This window comes from Phascolarctos cinereus, unplaced genomic scaffold (genome assembly GCF_003287225.1).
Source record: "Phascolarctos cinereus isolate Bilbo 61053 unplaced genomic scaffold, phaCin_HiC Scaffold_726;HRSCAF=1367, whole genome shotgun sequence".
Classification (NCBI taxonomy): Eukaryota; Metazoa; Chordata; class Mammalia; order Diprotodontia; family Phascolarctidae; genus Phascolarctos; species Phascolarctos cinereus.
In genome coordinates, this window is record NW_027556098.1 from 145,230,560 (window position 1) to 145,249,715 (window position 19,156).

Here is a 19,156-nt window from a genome sequence, read left to right on the forward strand (position 1 = left end):
GCACTACCTTCTGGGATCAAGCTGTAAAAATAAACATGAAAAAGAAAAGGATTCAGGATGATTTCAAATATGCTATACCTTGTTTCTCCTAGTAAGCTAGAGTACACCCTTGTAATTCATGGATTCTAGAAAATAAATCAGGCTCCAAAGTGTACCCAAAACAATATAAAATACTTACTTTTAACTTGTTTTTTGATGCTTTTTGTACTGTCCAACCAATGCTGAAATAAACAATAAAATTAATTGAAGGTCTTACACAATTAAAAATAACTAGTATTTACCTCATACTTTATTTCTTAGCAAAGACCAAACCCCCTTTAATAAGGGTTAATATTTTACTTTTAGGATTTTCTTTAACCCAGGCAAAGCTGGGTATCAATCTACACTGACAGAAGGAATACATCCATGTCATGAACATCACAAGTCAAAAAAACTCATCTTTCGTATTCACTTGATTCAATGTCTATCATCTAATCAAATGATCTCTCTGTCTTTTATTGGCCAAATACTAGATAGTTTTGTAATCTGTTTTAAAGCAGGGGAAAAAAGATACTTTTCAACAGTTTTTCTCTTCTGTGTGCTCTTTAATCCTTCACCACTGTTTTTTCATGTAAATTACATTATGATTTTATCCAGATCTATAATGAAACCCCTCACTATGGAGCTTCCCCCCAGCCAAAAAAAATATTGTATTCTAACTTATCCTTCCTCCATCCAACAAGTAAACTGATTTTGCTTTACCCATGTCCCCTCCTCCTACTTCTTTCCCCTTTGTGGAATTCTAAATCATTGGTAGCTCCCCATTCCATTGGTAGCTCACCACAGAGGTGAGAAACCAGACTAGATACACAGGCGCCCGCCTCTCTATTAAATACCTAGGCAGCCTTGTCCCAAAACTATTCTGATGTATGGACCCCAGAGGTCTCATTCTAAACCATGTGTCAAGTGCTCTGAGAAGCCTCTTGAAAGATCATTTCATGTAGACTCCTTGTCTTTCCACGGCCAGAAGACCACAATGGAGTACTGCACATCTTCAGTTCCAATGCTTACAGGTCTTGCAAGAAGTACCAATTTAATTCAATATGTCTCAAATACGTATTAAGGTATCTATTATGTGAACAGCCCCATGCCAGGTTTCTCGAATATGGTCCTTCTCCTCAATGGGCTTTAATTCTACTGGAGGAAGATACAACATGTACATGAATAAGTAAATACAAGATCATTTGAGGAGAGAGAGGGTACGAATAACTAGGAGTATCAGGAAAAGCTTAGGAGTTAGCAACTGAATTGACTTAACAGAAGCTAAGAACTCTAAGAGGCAGAGAAATATGAGGGAATATATTCTAGACATCAAGGACGTCCTATGTAAAGCCACAAAGGTAGAAGACAGAATGTCAAATTCAGGAAACAGCCTCTAAGTCCCACTGGCTAAAAACAAAGTGTGTGAAGGGCAGTAATGTGTAATAAGGCTGAAAAGGTAGGCTGCAGCCAGAGTGCAAAGAATTTTAAATGTCAAGCTGAAGGTATTTACATTTTATACAAAATAGCAATAAGGAGCTGCCAGAGATTTTGGGGCAGCAGAATGATGTGACTAAACCTGTACTTTAGAATTATTTTGTTAACTGTGTGGAAGATGGATTAGAATGGAGAGAAGCTAGAAGCAGAAAAACCCATTAGGAGGCTACTGCTAAAGTACAGACAAGAAATGAAGGCTGGAATGAGTGTGGTGACTGTGTGACTGAAGAAAAAGAGACTGGAGTGAAAGACGTGGTGGAAGTAGACAAGACGTGGCAACTGACTAAGGTAGGGAAGACAGGCAAGGAGTCAAGGATGACATGGAGTTAAACCTAATGACCAGAAAGTTAATGCCTTCATCAGAAATATAACAGTCATGGGGAGATGCGTGCTTAGGGGAGGGAAAGTGAGTTCTGTTTTGGAAACTGAGCGTTTAAGGAGTTTTCCTGTATCGAGTTAGCCTGATCCTTGAGCAGTTAAGTACCATCTGTCTCCAGGATCATATTTAAAGTCTTTTCAGCTTGGCAAAACTAACCATAGTCTGAGCTCTGCTAACATAACCTTTGAAAACACAGAATTAACTGCAGGCCGCAATGAGGAACTGGAATATGATTTTCAAAGGTCCTACCTTTACCTTTGAGCGGCACAGCAGGTTATCAATGAAATAAACACACACACATTATAAAACTTAAATCCCTGTAACACTTACACACAACTAAATGTGGAAAATATATGCATACCAGACTTAGAGTTAAGAGAGACCTGAGATGAAATCCCATCAGTTCTTATTGTCTGGTTATGGGCAAGGCATCTAATTTTACTAAGCCTCAATTTCTTCACTTATAAAAAATAAAACCTATAGCATAGTACCCACCTCACTAGACTGCTTGAGGACACATCATAAGGTACTTAATAAATGACTGATCGATAAAATGCAAAATGTTCTACAAACCTTAAAACACTATAAATGTTACTTACTAATCAAGGCAGTGGCAGCTATTTGAGACCAAGTTTTTGTCTTCCTTCTTAAGGGGGAAAATATTATAGTTGGACTTGTCTTTACATCTTTGCTTTTCCCTTTACTTTCAGTAATCTTCTTTTAATTTTACCCTGTTAGACAAATCACCAAGAATTTATGATATCTAAAAGTTCAGAAATGAAGAGAGAAAAGGTCAGTGGTTTCAAGGTATAAAGTTCACTCACTAACCAAAAAGAAAGCAGACAGATAATTGAAATGACTCCTTTTCTCTACTATCATCATCCTTCTTCTTCCTCAAGAAAATACGAAACCTGCAGAGACTCAAGCACTAGAATATAAAATTGGATTCCAGAGTGAGAGAGTTCTCAGTAACAATCTCTTACAGAAAGGCTGGGAGTTCATGTTTGCTTATTCTCAAAGTCTGTTTTCTTTCATCTCCTCCACATTCCAGACCCAAGCTGTTTAGAGTTCAGAGACAGGCACTGAGAGTACTTCCCTTAAGTCAGTGTCTTTAGGACTTGCGTTTAAATTAACACGAAAAGATAAAAGTACTGTCATTCTAACCATGAGGATCTATGGCCTGGGACCCTAAGTGTTCCGTCTTCCCTCATTATACCTTCTTAAAGGGAATAAACCTGCTTTTAATCTCATTTCTGACAATCAAGCCAATCATTTAAAAACTCACATTGTCCTAAACTGAATTATGACTGGGGAGAAAAACCTGTATTTACTTACCTCTTAATGAGTTCTGAAATGTGATAAGTTCACATTCTAGAATAAATTCCTTGCTTGTTTGTTTTAAAGAAATAAGCACTCTATAATCACAACACTCCCAAATTACACATTGTATACACAGTAACAAAACCAAAGCTGTTTTTTCATATAATGAAGGGAAGTCCTGCTACTTCTTAACTTAAGGGTAAATGCTTAAAGACTAGAAGGCTGCTCAGCCATCATTGGAGATACCACATCTTAAATGCCAGCTCTTCAATCAATGAAACTTTCATTGCTTCTTTAAGGTTCAATTTGTACTCCGAATTGAAGTATTATAAAAAGTGTTATAAGAGCATAAAACGATAATTCCCAAGGACAGAATGATGTGCTTTTTGTTATATTCCTGCAGATCAGTTTATTCCTGATTTTATCATTAGTCTTTTCATAGAATTTCCTTTCTCCTTTCATTTTGAAAAAAAACCACGCATATCATTTAGCTTTCTTTATAGGGACACCAAAATTTATTAAGGAAATACAAGCAAACTAGATTTGTTTAAAGCCATGTCACCTTTTGGGGACAGAACATGTAACTGTATTTTAGAGATTTTTCTTTTAAAAAGTCAAGCAAATTCAGAAGACACTACATGATGTCTTATCAGATGTGAGTAAATTTTACAGGCAATTCATTTATTTTTATTACCAGATTATTTAAGAGAAACATTATTTCCATTTAGTCTTTCTTAAATTTGCTTTAGTTGTTCTATCTTCAAATTCCAGTGCAATTTTAAAACATTCACCCAGGGACCACTCCCTCCCCGATCTTTTTTTTTGTTAGAAGTGAAGAACTAAGGGTGTGTCAGACTGACTTATGGTTAGTTTAAATGAACTTTTCCCCCCAGCTTTTTATTCTTTGTTAAACTAAGTGGCTGTCTGGAACAAGGAGGGGCTGAGGTGCAGATGGGAGATATATTGGGAAATACAGGTGATAGTAAAACAAAAGATTCAATAAAATTATGCTTTAGAAATAAATACACTATCTCTGAAAATTACAACCTGAAGGGGGAGGAACCAAGTATTAATAATGATTACATCCAAAGAATCATTAATTTAATATTTCTAAGGTAGAGGTCGGAGACCAACAACTTATGGCAAACAAAGCTACTGTCACACACCAAATGAAAATATCTGAATGGCCACAGAGTACAAAGCCAAGTAGCCCCAGCATATCATCACCAAGCCAAGCTACCAAGGGAGGAATAACAATGGTGAGAGAGTTAAGGCTCCATAGTCAAACAGCCAAAGAATGGCCTGTCCTCCAGGACTAGGTGATCATATTCCCCACTGTCTACTCAGCCTCTACAAGACCTCTGTCCCAATCCCTTTGGAACCAAAGAATCACAAGAGAATTTTCTACAGTTTGACTTGGGGGAAGGGCTCCTATAGACAAAACTGTTCACTTTAAATAATGGTGATATTCTTTCTTAACATCATACTACCTTAAATAGAACAGCCTTGACTTTAAAGAAGAACCCTTGACTTCAGGGTCCAAAAAGTTGGATTCAAGTCCCATATATTCAGAGCTAGAAGGGAACTCATGCAATCAATCCTGCCCCTGTCATTTTGCAGATGAAAAAGCAGGTCTAGGGAGGTTAAGGAACTTGCCCAAGGTCACAAGGCTAAGTGGCAGAGTTGGAATTCAAACCCATACAAACTCTCAGACTCCAAATCCAAATTGAGTGCTTTCTGTTATATAATGCTGTCTCTTCTCTCTACAAAGCTATGTAACCTTCAACACCACTTGCCTAACTCTATTTCCTTATCTATAAAAATGGGGGTATATCTCCCTACTACACAAGGTTGCTGAGGATCAAATGAGATAATGTGTAAAATGATTTACAACCCTACAGACATAGAAAGGAAATCTATTAATGTTTTGCTAAAAGACAACAGAAACTTTTTAGATTACATTTGTCCTTTAACTTTCTTTGGGACCATTCTTAACATGTGATTTTATTTTGGTGAGGTAAATCTGCAAATACTCTGCATCAAGAGTCTTACAGAGCTACCTAGGCACACTGAGAGGTTAATAACTTGCCTAGAAACATACATTTAGTGTCTATACTTTATCATATAAAAACACCTTATTTGAACTGGGCCTTACTGATTTTCTGGAAATAATCAATAGTAAGCAGCACCATATAAACTAAAACTCAGCTTTCATAAATACTAAAAATTCAATTGAATCTGTGATCTCACTGATCTGGATATTTGCTCCAACAATAGAGATGCCAACCCATATGTATCTGGCCCTTTTATTTGACTACGGTCCCCATATTCCCACAACTTCACCGCAGCTCTACATGTTGGCAGCAGCTTCCCAATAACAGGATACCAGTGGAGCCCCATTAAGATCATCCACAGATCAGTTATCCATTACCCTCACCATACAACCAGCCCATCTTCTATTCCAGTCATACAGTTTCCTAATGACATCCTTAACTCCATTTCTTTGAAAACCTTTATTTCTTATATGATGCAGCCTGCTCATGCCCCCTATGTACTTGTGTCTCCACTGCCCTCAGTGTGACAGTCATTTTTAATCTTTCAGTTATGCAACAATCCTGGTAAAAAAAAAAACACCTGGCAATTCAAAAGACTGGCCCTCGTCTGTGGGAGAAGTTAAAAAACGGAGATCTGGGGCTTTACATTGAGTCTTCAATATCAAATTGAGGGGAGAACCCTCTTTTTGTATTCCATTGTATATGGAAATGTTCTTTTTGGGGAATTCAGAATTTAAAAAAAATGTTAAGAAAAGAAAAAATCATTTGGTTCATTTCAAGAGCACCGCAATTTCCTGAAAGCAATCCGGTATACTGTTCCTCCTCCTCCTGTTGAAATTCTGAGCCCAGTCATCAATGTATACAGTCTGTCTCAGACATATATTGATGGACAAGTTCTACAGACTAACTGCATTTCATAATCTTTATAATAAATATTCTTTACCTACTTGGTATTTTCGAATTTCTTTATTACCAACTTCACAATCAACAAAAAGGAACCAAGAAATGCTTACTGAACTATTATGAACAAATTTTTATGAACTATGAATATGAACAATATGAACAAGTTCTTAAAGTGAAAATTAAATTTAGTACAGCAGCAACATTTGCCATTGTGTCCTATTCTGAACCTTTTGTTTTCCTGTGTACTTTTAAATGTTTTACTGATGCTATTTTTTGGCATCTCCAAGGCACCAACAGAGGCAAACTTCAAAGAAGAAAGCTTCAGATGCTATAGTCTGTGGCACTCTACCTAAATAACTGCTCAGCACCATATCAGTCCCAAATTGTGTCCGCCCTTGTACATAACCCTAGTATAGAGGCTTAGTTGTCCCTTACTAGCTTCTTTTTATATATAGATCCAGTTAGGCTTAGGCAACTGCCCTGGGGAAAATAAAAATCAACTTTAACGTTTTGAACCTTCTAGTTGAAAGCAACATAAAAATAATCCCCCTCTTATTTTCAGATGGAGGGGAGAAGATCTTAAAATTTTGCCTAGGCTAGAAGGAAACAAAAAAAGACGATGGCTTTGAAGTTAATAGGAACATCAAATTATATATAAGGAATTTTCATTTCCTCTTTTTTTGGGTCCTACTTTGTAAATGGTAACGCTCATTTTATTTAGTGATCAAGTTTAGAATTTTAAAAAGCAAAATTAACAACAAAAATACTTTCCCTTAGTGTACAAAATGCCTTTTCCCAGCTCTGCCCTTATGAAAAATCCCACCCAAAGTACTACTGTTACAATAAAATTTCAATTTTTCCATGAATCCTGGCAGAATCATTGCTTCCTACAAGGAAGTCTGACTAGGCACACTGTTGTTTCCATCATTCCTAAACTCATAGAAAAGCCTCTTTTCCTTTATCTTCCCCGTATAAAGAAGAGCAAGCAGCTATAAAACTACAGAAAATTCAATAGGCCTTAGCAACCAACGAACACCAAAAGCACAGAAGAAATTCTGATTGTACTTCAATGAACCTGACTACTGGGGTAGGGATAGGGCCTTGTAAGAAAAACTGTTCATAAATAATATTACAAGTTGCCCACAAATTACAGGTTATTCATCAACAAAAGCATCAAAATAATAATAGTTTGGAGTATCTAGAATTTGACTAGATTCTCTATTGGCACTATCTATAATTATGCTTCACATTTCAGACAAAACAAGAAAAAAGCCACCTACCCCAATTATTATTTTGCCCTAAATACTAGATGAAACACTACATAATTCCATAATACTTTTTGTAACTGTTTAAAAAGTGGGGGAGAGGGAACTTAATTTTAATCCTTAAATCCATTTTGAAGCCAACTAAAGTCAACCTCATCTTGTTACTTTCTCTAGTTTTTTCTCCTCTCCCACTCCTAACTACACCTCTATTTTTAAGCTGAAGATAACACTCAAGTACTGATTTCACAGGGCTGCTGTCAGGATTATTATATATTTATAAGGTGCTTTGCAGATTACAAATGCTCCATATATTACTCAGATGAAGGAAAGGGCATTAGTATATTATGGAAAGATTTTGCTTAATAAAAATTGTCAGTAGCTCATTCATCACTGTCCTTTACAAATTTACTTATGAAAACCTGGGTGTGATACGATGTCCATGAAGGAAGATACTAGTGCCAAAATTAAAGGAATAGCCTTACGTATAACTAATAAAACTTAAGTGATTTATATTTGTAAATTATCAGAAATGCTTAATAATAATGACATTTTTTCCAGTCATTTCCACAAAATGTAATGTACACGTAATTCTTTTTTTTTTAAATTTTACTTTACTTAAGTCTCATAAAAAGTCTTACAAAACAGTAGTTTTAAAAACCATATTAAAGGAAACTGGTTTCCTGCCATTTATGCAATTTTGAAATTACTATCTGTAATTTCTACTCTACCCATTAAGCATGACAAATGAAAATCCAAAGTTTAGAACTGACTTTTTTCTTTAATTATGACAAAAGGATGTAGGGGGTATTGGCAAATATATAACTGCTGGCTAGAATCCCCCTCTCTATATAATATGCGATTTATTATTGAGTACAATCCTAGGAAAATTAAAGCCTGTAATTTGCTGGGACTTGACAACTGAAACAAACCTCCAGTCAAGAAATCTGTTTTTTCAAAAAGTCAGACTGCCAAGATGGCAATGGCTGAGGTTGTTCCTTGACATCCTCTCTTCTGGAGCTCAAACACAGTATCAGAACAAGAGCTGGACCTCCTCCTTGCTCACTTCCTCTAGTTTACCCCATTTCTGTCCTTTATCTCTAAACCTTCTTGCTCCTCAATCATTCTCACATCTTATACTTTCAATTCAATTCAACTACCACTTATTAAGGGCCTAATGTGTGTAACCAGTAGGGGATATGACAAACCAGGCTCTCAAGCAGCCTACAAACTAATAGAAAAAATACACACATTCAACCACGATGTGAAGGAAGGTTAATTAAGTGTAAAAAAGAAGTCTAGGCAAATTGCTGTGGCAAATTATTTTCACTCGTGAGAAGAGGCAAAGCCATCAGAGTGATTTTGCTGAAGTGTCAGAGTCACCATGTCACCTCCCCCCAGCTCTCCACCACTCCCAGCCCCCTCACTCAGTAAGTACCAATGGTTCCCTATCACCTTCAGGATTAAATATAGGATCCTCAGGTGTTCAAAGGCCTCCATAACCCACCACACCCCAAAACCTTTCCAATCTTCTTTGACCTTGAATACCATCCCACCCCTAACATACATGCTCTTCACATCCAGAAGACATTGACCTCCTTGCTATTCCTCCAACAAGGCACCAGATCTCTCAGCTCTGGGCATTTTCACTGACTGTTTCCTATTCACAGAGTGCTCTATTCATCTCTGCCTCTTCCACTCCTTCAAGTCCCTGCTAAAATCTTACCTTCTACAGGAAGCTTTTCCCAATCCTGTTTAATCGTAATGACTTCTTTCTGTTGGTTATTTCCTATTTATTTTGTATATAACTTTTTGTACATAGTTGCCTGCATGCTGTCTCCCCCATTAGAGCTACTCAAGGAGGAGACTCTCTATTGCCTCTCTATGTTGTCTAGTGCCTACTCAGTACCTAGCCCATAGCAGACACTTAATAAATGTGCATTCACTGATTGGCTAATGGCTTAAGCTGCTTAGGGGGTCAACCTGTTTTTACCTTTCTTTGTATCTCTAGTACTCAGCCAGTGCCTGACAGTGTTTAATAAATGCCTGTTTGATTGAGGAGCTAGCACATGGTCCATGAAGGGTGGGACTCAATGGTGGAATGTTAAGGGAAGAGTCCATTTTATGCACAGATTGGAAAAAGCTGGGATGGAATAAAGTACAATTTGCCTAGAAAAGTATATGGACTGGAACAGCATGAAAAGGCTACCATATCAGAGGATCATACATCTAGTGTTGGGAGGGATCTCAGAAATCTTCTAGTCCAGAGGTTTCAAACTATCAGCCCATGGACCATATACTACTCCCAAAATTCCCTAGCACCACCCAAACTAGATTACAATGTAACTGGGAAATATTTAACAAAATAAATAATATAACACATGTTGTGTTAATTTGTGGTTTTCTAAGTCAATATGAGGCCTCTCAGGGATCTGTTTCTATTTGAATTTGACACCACTGTTCCAGCCCAACAGTTTTACTTTATGACTAAAGGAATTATGGCCCAGGGAGGTTGTGACGCATCCAAGGTAACACAGTGGGTTAACTTGCACAGCCAGAACTTGAATTCAGGTCCTTTGACTCCATAGCTGGTGTTCTTTCTTCTGGAGCAAGATGCTTCCTAATTTGGATCCAAGTTATATAGTCTTGTATGTCTTATTTATAACTGGGCGTTCAGTAGACAAGGGAGAACAAGCAACTGAAGGTTTTTGAGTGGAAAAGTGACATGAACAGAACAATCCCATCTTCAATTTCTCTCATTTCTCCACTAGCATATTCCTCCCATATCTTCAATCAAATCTTCACTCCAACCTGTGACCAAACCTCCACTTCACTGCCAAACCTCTAGAAAGAGTAGCCTGCACAGGGACTCCACTTCTCATCACCTCCTTCCTCCACCTTAGATCTGGCTTTCATTTGTTACTATCACCACTCTACCTGTGGCTCTGCCTTAAACTCACCAGTAACTTCCTAAGAATGAGATTCAATGTCCTTCTCTGATGCCACACAACACTGCTGATCATAGGCTTCTCTTCAACTGGTTGTTCTTCTATGACCTGTAAACATAACCTCACCCTCCAAGGTTCTACTTTGTCCACATTCTATCCCTTGGCTATATCACCCATTTCCACAGCTTCAACTTTTAGTTCCATGTGAGTAATTCAGAGGTTGAAAAATCCACCTGATGGCCACACATGTTTTTCTCACCACCAACTAGACAGTTCTAGCTCATATTCAACAAATCTAAAACTGAATTCATATAGGCAATATGATACAATGCAAAGAGACTGGATTTAGGGTCAAAGGATCTAGGTTCAAATCTTAGCTTTCCAAATGTTACCTGTGTGACCTTAGGCAAGTCATTTAACTGCTCTTAGCCTCAGTGCCCTGATGTGTAAAATGAGATTGGACTAGATGACCTCTAAGATCCTTTCCAGCTTCAAATCTATGACCTTATGATCTTTCCATCTAAAACCTGCCCCTCTATAACCTATGCTTCAAAATCTAAGTTACCTCCACCTCCTTCTTCATCCATAAATAAGAACTCCTAGGAGATCACCTAGGGCTTGACTTCTATTCCTTTGCATTTTTTGGAAAGCTCTACATGGGGAAGGGAAGGGAATAAGCATTTACACAGGGGCTTTTACAATTATTATCTCATTAGATACTCACAACAATCCTATGAGGTAGGTGCTGCTAAGTTATACAACTGAAGAAACTGAGGCAAACAGAGGTTGTATGACTTGTCCAGGATCACCATGTCTTTTTTTTTTTAATAATTATATATTGGCTAGGCCTATCCATTACCAATTAACATTTCTCCAGTTATTCAGATCTATCTCTATATGTGGGTGAAGTGTTTTATAACTGTGTTCATATGGTTCCTAAGATTGTCTTGGCAGGTAAGACTCCGAAGTGTAGTTGTTTTAAATAGAATTTCTCCCTCTATTTCCTTCTGCTGGTTTTTGTTGGCAGTTTATAGAAATGCTGATGATTTATGTGAATTTATTTGATATTTCATTAACAACTTTAACAGCTAAAGTTGTTAATGTTACAATTTGATTCTTTGGGGTTCTCTAAGAATACCATTATAAAAGAGCACTGGGAACTTACAGAGAGGCAGATTTCTCCATCATGTAAAGAAAACCTTCATAACAAGTCTGAGGCAGCAAGTGGTGGAGTGGAGTGGATAGAACAGAGTCCAAATCCAGCCTCAGATACTTATTACCTGTGTGACCTTGGGTCTCAGTTTCCTTATCTGTAAAAGTGGATTCAATGACTTCTAAGGTCCCTTGAGGTTCTAAATCTAAGATTTATGATCTGTAAGTAGGTAACATCATGGGTAAAAGTAAATGAGCAGGAAAGTACATACAATTAACAGAATAACAGAATTTGGTATACATGATGTTGTGGAATCAGGATGGAAAGAAAGATAAGATTTCAGGTCTTCCTTGAATTCTGTCTTCAGTATCTACTCAATCCAATCTGCTCTGCACACTATGAGAAGGACAATTCTAGAAAGGTAGGCTGTAGTCAACCTGTGAAGGGCTTACATACCAAACCTTGATGTTTGTAATTTATCTTTTTGTTAATTTTTTTTTTTTGGCAAGGCAATTGGGGTTAAGTGACTTGCCCAGGGTCACACAGCTAGCAAGTGTCAAGTGTCTGATCTGAGACTGGATTTGAACTCAGGGTCAGTGTTCTATTCACTGTGCCACCTACCTGCCCTGTTTGTAGTTTATCTTAAGAGGAAACAGAGAATCACTGAAATATTTTGAACACGGTTATAAGATGGTCAGATATTTACTTCAGGAATATCACTTTGGCAACTGTGTGAATAATAAGCTTGGAGAAAGGAGCTATTTGAGGCACACAGTCCACTTGGAAAGCTACTACAATAGCCCCAAACTAGGATAGCTATGTGATCTTAGCACAGTGATGTGAATGATGTTAAGGAGGCAGAACAGACCACATCTGGCAACTGTCTAGATATAGGGGAGCTAAGAGAAGAACTGGGGATGATTCTGTTGCTGCAAACTTGGGTAAATGAAGGATTACAGTATTCCCCAAAAAACTAGGGAATTTAGAAAAAGAGGGTTTGTTCGGTTTTTTTGTTTTTTGTTTTGAGAGGACAGATAACTTTTCTTTTGGAAAACTTCAGTGTGAGATAGCTACAGAACATCCATTTCAAAATATACAACAGGTAGTCAGAAAGGCAGGACTAGGACTCAGGAAAGAGAACAGGCCTAGATATAAAGATCTGATATTCACATCAATAGAGATGATAATTGAACTGATAGGTCCTGATGAGGTCAGTGAGAAAAGGTTAGGGAGAGGTCTGGTTTAAAGAAAGAAAAGAACCCAGTTTCAAGTAGATTCAAAGTTAGGAAGTCTGCACAATGGTCTAGCAATGGATCTCCAGAAGAAGTGGATGGACAGGTAGGAGAATCATGAGGGAACAGTACCACGAATATTCAAAGGAAAGAAAAGTTGACAAGAGGACAGATGTTCAGTGTCAAATGCACCAATAACACCACAAAGGAGGAGACTGATAAATGCTTATTATTGACGTGGGAGTTATTAAAAGTCAGCTTTCTATGCACAGAGAATTATAGTTCAAATCCTGGCTCTAACACTACCCATATGATTTCTGGCAAATAATTTCTTTGTGCCTCTGTTTCCTCATCTATAAAGTGAAGGGCTTGACCTAGATGGCTTCTAAGATCCCTTCAGCTCTAAATGCAATGAAATCTAATAAAGGTGATACTTAATAGTCATACCTCATTCTTTCTGGTTTTTATAGGAAGCTGTGAGTCATCTGCCCCTGTACTCACCCATTCTTCTCACCTGAATAGCAGACTCTGTCAGGTTGTGCTAGAAATAAATCTTACACAATTCTTAAATGTAAGTTAACTAGGTCAATGTTACACCAAGTCACAGAAATCAGAATTTATTCTCACTCACCTGGAAAGAGTCTACATGAACTGAAGCCACAGAGCCACAAAGTCATTTTCCCTACCATAACAAAGAAGAAGCCAGTCTGGGCAACTAGTGGTGCTGGCCCTAGAGCCAAGGAGACCCAAATTCAAATCCAGCCTCAGCCACTTACTATCTCTGAGACCTTGTCTTTTATCCAGTGTGCCACTAAACTGGAGATAATAATGGCACTACCTCTTAGGGTGGTTGTGAGGATAAAAATAAATATTTGTAAAGTAATTTGCAAATCACTGTGTAAATACTAGCTATTATTACTGCTTTACTGTTATTGTTGTTATTTTCTGGCCTATCTTCCTACCTTGACCTAGTAGGAACTGGCAAGTATATTTCTATTTCTTCAGGAAAAAAAAAAGCTACCCTGCAAAACACCCTGAAAATATACCAAAATATTCACACTAGTACTTGTGGCAAAAAGAGCTTAAAAAAAAAGGGGGGGGTGCCCAAACAACTGGAGAATATCTGAAAAAGCCATAGGATATGAATAATGGAACATAGCAATACAGTAAAGTTTTAAGCGAGGAATTCAGAGAATGCAGGTAAATTTGCAAGAACTGATAATGGTAAAAAATAATTTCGTGCCCTTTTGTACAAAAATATTTATAGCAGCTCTTTTTTCCAGCAGCAAAGAACTAGAAACTAAGGAAGTGACCAGAAAATGGCTGAACAAATTGTGATGGAACGTAATGGAATATTACTATACCACAAAAAATGACTTACAGTACCATTTCAGGGAAATCTGGAAAAATGTGTCTGAACAGATGCAGAATAAAGTGAAGAGGACTTAGAGAACAATATATATGATAGCAACATTATAGAGAAAAACAACTTTGAAAGATTTGAGAACTCTGATCAATGCAACAGCCAAACCACAATTCCAAATGACTTCCTGAGAACGAGGCAATGAACTCAAGATGCAGAATAAAGAATACATTACCAACATACAAATTTGCTTTTGCTTGATTATGCACATTTGTTAAAAGGTCCTTGTTTCCCCAGTGGGCAGGGTAAAAAGGAGAGAAAGGAGAGGGACAGGTGGGGCAGCTAAGTGGCACAGTGGATAGAGCACCGGCCCTGAAGTCAGGAGGACCTGAATTCAAATCCAGCTTAGACCATACACTTGACACTTACTAGCTGTGTGACCCTGGGCAAGTCACTTAACCTCAACTGCCTAAAAAAAAAAAGGGGTAGGGACAAGATAGAAAATGAATAGGAGACAAGAGAAGTAAGGCCAAGAAAAATAAAAAACAAGCAGGACAACTCAGAAAGCTACAAGTTGTCTTTATTATATAATTACAAAGAAAAGTAAGCTATACCTAACAGAAAGATGAAGTTTCATGTACTTTTTTTTCTTTTTCTGTTCTACTCTCTAAAGAAATGGCCATTTAATTTAGTGATTAAATTCAGAATAAAAATAAAGATTTTTTTTTAAAAGAAATGTGCTATATTGTTCAATCAATGACATAAAATGGGTGAAAATAGGCTCCAAAGCACCAAGGCTGTAGTGGATTTCAAAAAGATGGCTATTTTTTTCAATTATATAGGAAAAAAAAATCTTGGGTAGAAAAAGTAATAAGGGTAGAAGAAAACAGGGAAACTAGTTTAAAAAAAGATGGGGGAGGAAGAAAAGGAAGAATGGTGTGGGGCAGTAACTCTACCTTTCATTGGCATATGGAATTCCTAGTGAAGGCACTTCCTCTACTAGTGCAATCAGTATTTGCTCTATAACTGAGAATCTGATTGCCTCAGTCTCTAAAATGTCATGTGACCTAGCCAAGGTCACACAGTCTTCCTGACTCTAAGATCAGCTTTTTTACCCACTACACCACAGCTACTTTAAGAAGATAAGACAAGAAGACAACATTGCCTAAATTGACTTTCACATGAAAACTCAGGTTCTTCTATATGTGGAATTCCAGAGATTTTTACTCACTGCCACTTGTGCCGAATCCATAAATCGCAGTCCAAAATAGTCACTTTCTATCAGGTCCAGATGGTACATGATCTGGTCAAAGAGCGCCTGTCCTTTGGCTTTTTTCTGAAATAGCAAAAACATAAATTAATGTAAGAGTGTGGATTAACAGAACCCTTACCCTAAACAAAAAGACAGATGCAAATTAGTTACCTACAATCCTTTCAAAAAGCAGTATTTGCAATCACATTGAGAAGTACAGTCACCAGCACCTGAATGGAATCACTGAATGGAATGGACATGGGGAGAAAGATACAAGAGTAGAAGTTTCATGAGAAAATCGGCTGAAGAAATTTGAGATGTTTAACCTGAAAAGAAGACTTAAGTGAGACTTGATTCTTGAGAAGGCTTACACAAAAGCTTGAAAAAGCTAACATAATTAAGTTTATAGAACTACTGTCCATATGAATTAGTACAAGTAATTTTCCTTTTTTAATTTATTTATTTAGTTTTCAACATTCACTTCCACAAGATTTTGAGTTCCAAATTTTTATCCCATCTCACCCCTCCCCCCACCCCAAGATGGCACGCATTCTGAACACCCCTTCCCCTAGTCTGCCCTCCCTTCTATCTCTCCCCCCCTTTTCTTATACCCTTCCCCTTCTATTTTCCTGTAGGGCAGGATAGATTTCTGTACCCCATTTCCTGTATTTCTTATTTCCCAGTTGCATGTGAAAACATTTTTTTTAAACACATGTTTTCAAAACTTTGGCTTCCCAATTTTCTCCCTTCCTCCCTCCCTACCCACCCTCACTGAAAAGGCAAGCAACTCAATACAGGTTATACATGTGCAGTTATGCAAAACACTTCCACAGTAGTCATGTTGTAAAAAACTAACTACATTTCCCTTAATCCTATATCCTGCCCCCCAAGTTATTCTATTCTTTCTTTTGACCCTGTCCCCTCAGAAGTTTGCTTCTGATTCCCCTTCCCAATCTGCCCTCCCTCTATCATCCCCCTGCTCTCTTGTCCCCCTCCACCCCATTTTCCTGTAGGGTAAGATAGATTTCCACACATTTCCACACCCAATGGAGTGTGTATATTATTCCCTCCTTAAGCCAAATTCTATGAGAATAAGATTCACTCATTCCCTTCACCTTCCCCTGTTCCCTCCACTGTAAGAGCCTTTTCTTTTTTTTTTTGAGATAATTTACCACGTTTTACCTCTTTCTTCTTCTCCCAGTATAATCTTCTCTCACCCCTTAATTTTATTCTCCAGATATCACCCCTTCATCTTCAACTCACCCTGTGCCCTCTATCTATCTACATCTATAGATATATAGATATATACACACATATATATATATACATATAATTTTTTCCCTCCAACTACCCTAATACTAACAAAGGTCTGAGTTACAAATCTCATCCCTTCCATGTAGGAATGTAAACAGTTCAACCTTAATAAGTTTCTTATGATTTCTCTTTCCTGTTTACCTCTTCATGTTCCACTTGAGTCTGTATTTGAAAGTCAAATTTTCTATTCAGCTCTGGTCTTTTCCTCAGGAATGTCTGAAAGTCCTCTATTTCACTGAATGACCATTTTTTACCCTGAAGGATTATACTCAGTTTTGCTGGGTAGGTGATTCTGGGTTGTAATCCTATCTCCTTTGCCCTCCAGAATATTATATTCCATGCCCTGGTCCTTTATGTAGAAACTGCTAAATCTTGTGTTATCCTGATTGTGTCTCCACAATACTTGAATTGTTTCTTTCTGGCTGCTTGCAATATTTTCTCCTTGACCTGGGAACTCTGGAATTTGGCTACAATATTCCTAGGAGTTTTCCTTTGGGGATCTCTTTCAGGAGATCGGTAGATTCTTTCAATTTCTATTTTGCCCTCTGGTTCTAAAATATCAGGGCAGTTTTCCTTGATAATTTCTTGAAAGATGATGTCTAGGCTCTTTTTTGATCATGGCTTTCAGATAGTCCAATAATTTTTAAATTCTCTCTCCTGGATCTATTTTCCAGGTCAGTTGTTTTTCCAATGAGATATTTCACATTGTTTTCTAATTTTTCATTCTTTTGGATTTGTTTTACAGTGTCTTGATTTCTCATAAAGTCACTAGCTTCCAATTGCTCTATTCTAATTTTTAAGGAAGTATTTTCTTCAGTAATCTTTTGGACTTCCTTTTCCATTTGGCCAATTTTGCTTTTTAGGGCATTTTTCTCCTCATTGGCTTTTTGGACCTCTTTTGCCATTTGGGTTAGGCTATTTTTTAAGGTGTTATTTTCTTCAGTATTTTTTGGGTCTCCTTTAGCAAGCTGTTGACTTGTTTTTCATGATTTTCTTGCATCACTCTCATTTCTCTTCCCAGTTTTTCCTCTACTTCTCTTACTTGCTTCTCAAAATCCTTTTGAGCTCTTCCAAGGCCTGGACTGATTCATATTTTTCTTGGAGGCTTTGATGTAGGAGCTTTGACTTTGTTGTCTTCTTCTGGTTGTATGTTTTGATCTTCTTTGTTACCAAAAAAAGATTCTATGGTCTGACTCTTTTTTGCGCAGTTTGCTCATGATCCAAGCCAATTATTTGAGTTTTAAACTCTTGTTAAGGTAGGGGTCTGCCTCCAATGTGGAGAATGTACTTTCCTAAGCTTCAGGGGTTTGAACAACTGTTTTCAGAGATACTTCCAGGGACTTGTAAATTTTCAGTTCTTCCAAGGTGGTATGATAAGGGAAGAGGTGTTTACTCCTTTCCTGGCATGTGCTCTGGTCTATGAGTGACCACAAGCAATGTTTTCTGTCTTGGAACTGTGAGGAGGATTTTCTCTGTACCACCACTACAAGTTCCACCATACCAGTTCTCCAATTCGCCCCAGGACCGCTACCCAGAATTGTAGCCCAAATCCAAGCAGAGGCAAAGCAGGAGATTCCTGCCTCAGCACTGGCAAAGAGATCCCTGCAATCCCCCTCTGATCATGATGCCACTTGATTCCCCCTCAGTCTGTGGGTGGGCCGGAAGCTCAGGAAGCAGCAGCCGCCGCCCTGGGGCCACACTTAGGAACTGGGGCTGGGACCTAGCTTCTCTCTTTCACCACAGAAACAAGTTTTTCCCACTGACCGTCTAAGTTGTCTTTGGCATTAGAGGGTTGAAGGTCTGGAAACTGCCACAGCTGCCTGTGATTCAGTCCTCTGAGGCCTGTGTGCCCACGCCAAACTGCACTCCTCTCCCTGCCTGGCAAGACATACCTTTCTGATCAGCCGAACAGGTCATCTTGGGCTGGAAATTTGTTTCACTCTGTCTTTTTGTGGGTTCTGCTGCTCTAGAATTTGTTTAGAGTCATTTTTTTTACAGGTATTTGGAAAGGTTTGGGGGAGAGCTCAAGCAAGTCACTGCTTTCACTCACCCCAAGAGCTCCTGGAGATAATTTCTTGCCAGGAGTTCCCCATACCATTTAAATAATGGGTTTAGACCAACTCATTTGAATTTTTTTTTAATCAACTAAATCAGTTAAGTGCTGAGTTTCTGTCAAATACCTAGCACTGTGCTACACATTATGGGGAATTCTGAATAGCAGAGCAAAAGTTTGGAGAATTAACACTAAAACACATTATTTAATGAACAATTATGTGCTAAATTGTGTATTGCTTACTATAAATTATAAAGATTTTAAAGACAGGTGTAAACAGGTAAAGCTTTACAAAAGGTGGGACAGGATTCCAATCAGTAGTGAAGAAAAGGACAGGGAATTCCAGGTACAGAGTAAAATGAGCAAAGGCAGGGAAATGTGAGTGACCACAATGTGCAGGGAACAGCA

General features: G+C 37.9%; 1 protein-coding gene across 3 annotated transcripts in view; it reads right to left on the minus strand.

Annotated features, from left to right (window-relative positions):
* The window catches only part of EPB41L5 (erythrocyte membrane protein band 4.1 like 5), a 135,015-nt gene that overhangs the window by 72,541 nt on the left and 43,318 nt on the right, over positions 1 to 19,156 (minus strand). For all 3 annotated transcript variants that reach the window (XM_020963104.2, XM_020963106.2, XM_020963109.2), the window contains exons 3-4: positions 15,361 to 15,465; positions 179 to 221 (exon numbers count right to left, since the gene is read on the minus strand). In XM_020963104.2, coding sequence (XP_020818763.1) covers positions 179 to 221; positions 15,361 to 15,465 — 148 coding nt within the window. The remainder of the gene's footprint in view (positions 1 to 178; positions 222 to 15,360; positions 15,466 to 19,156) is intronic.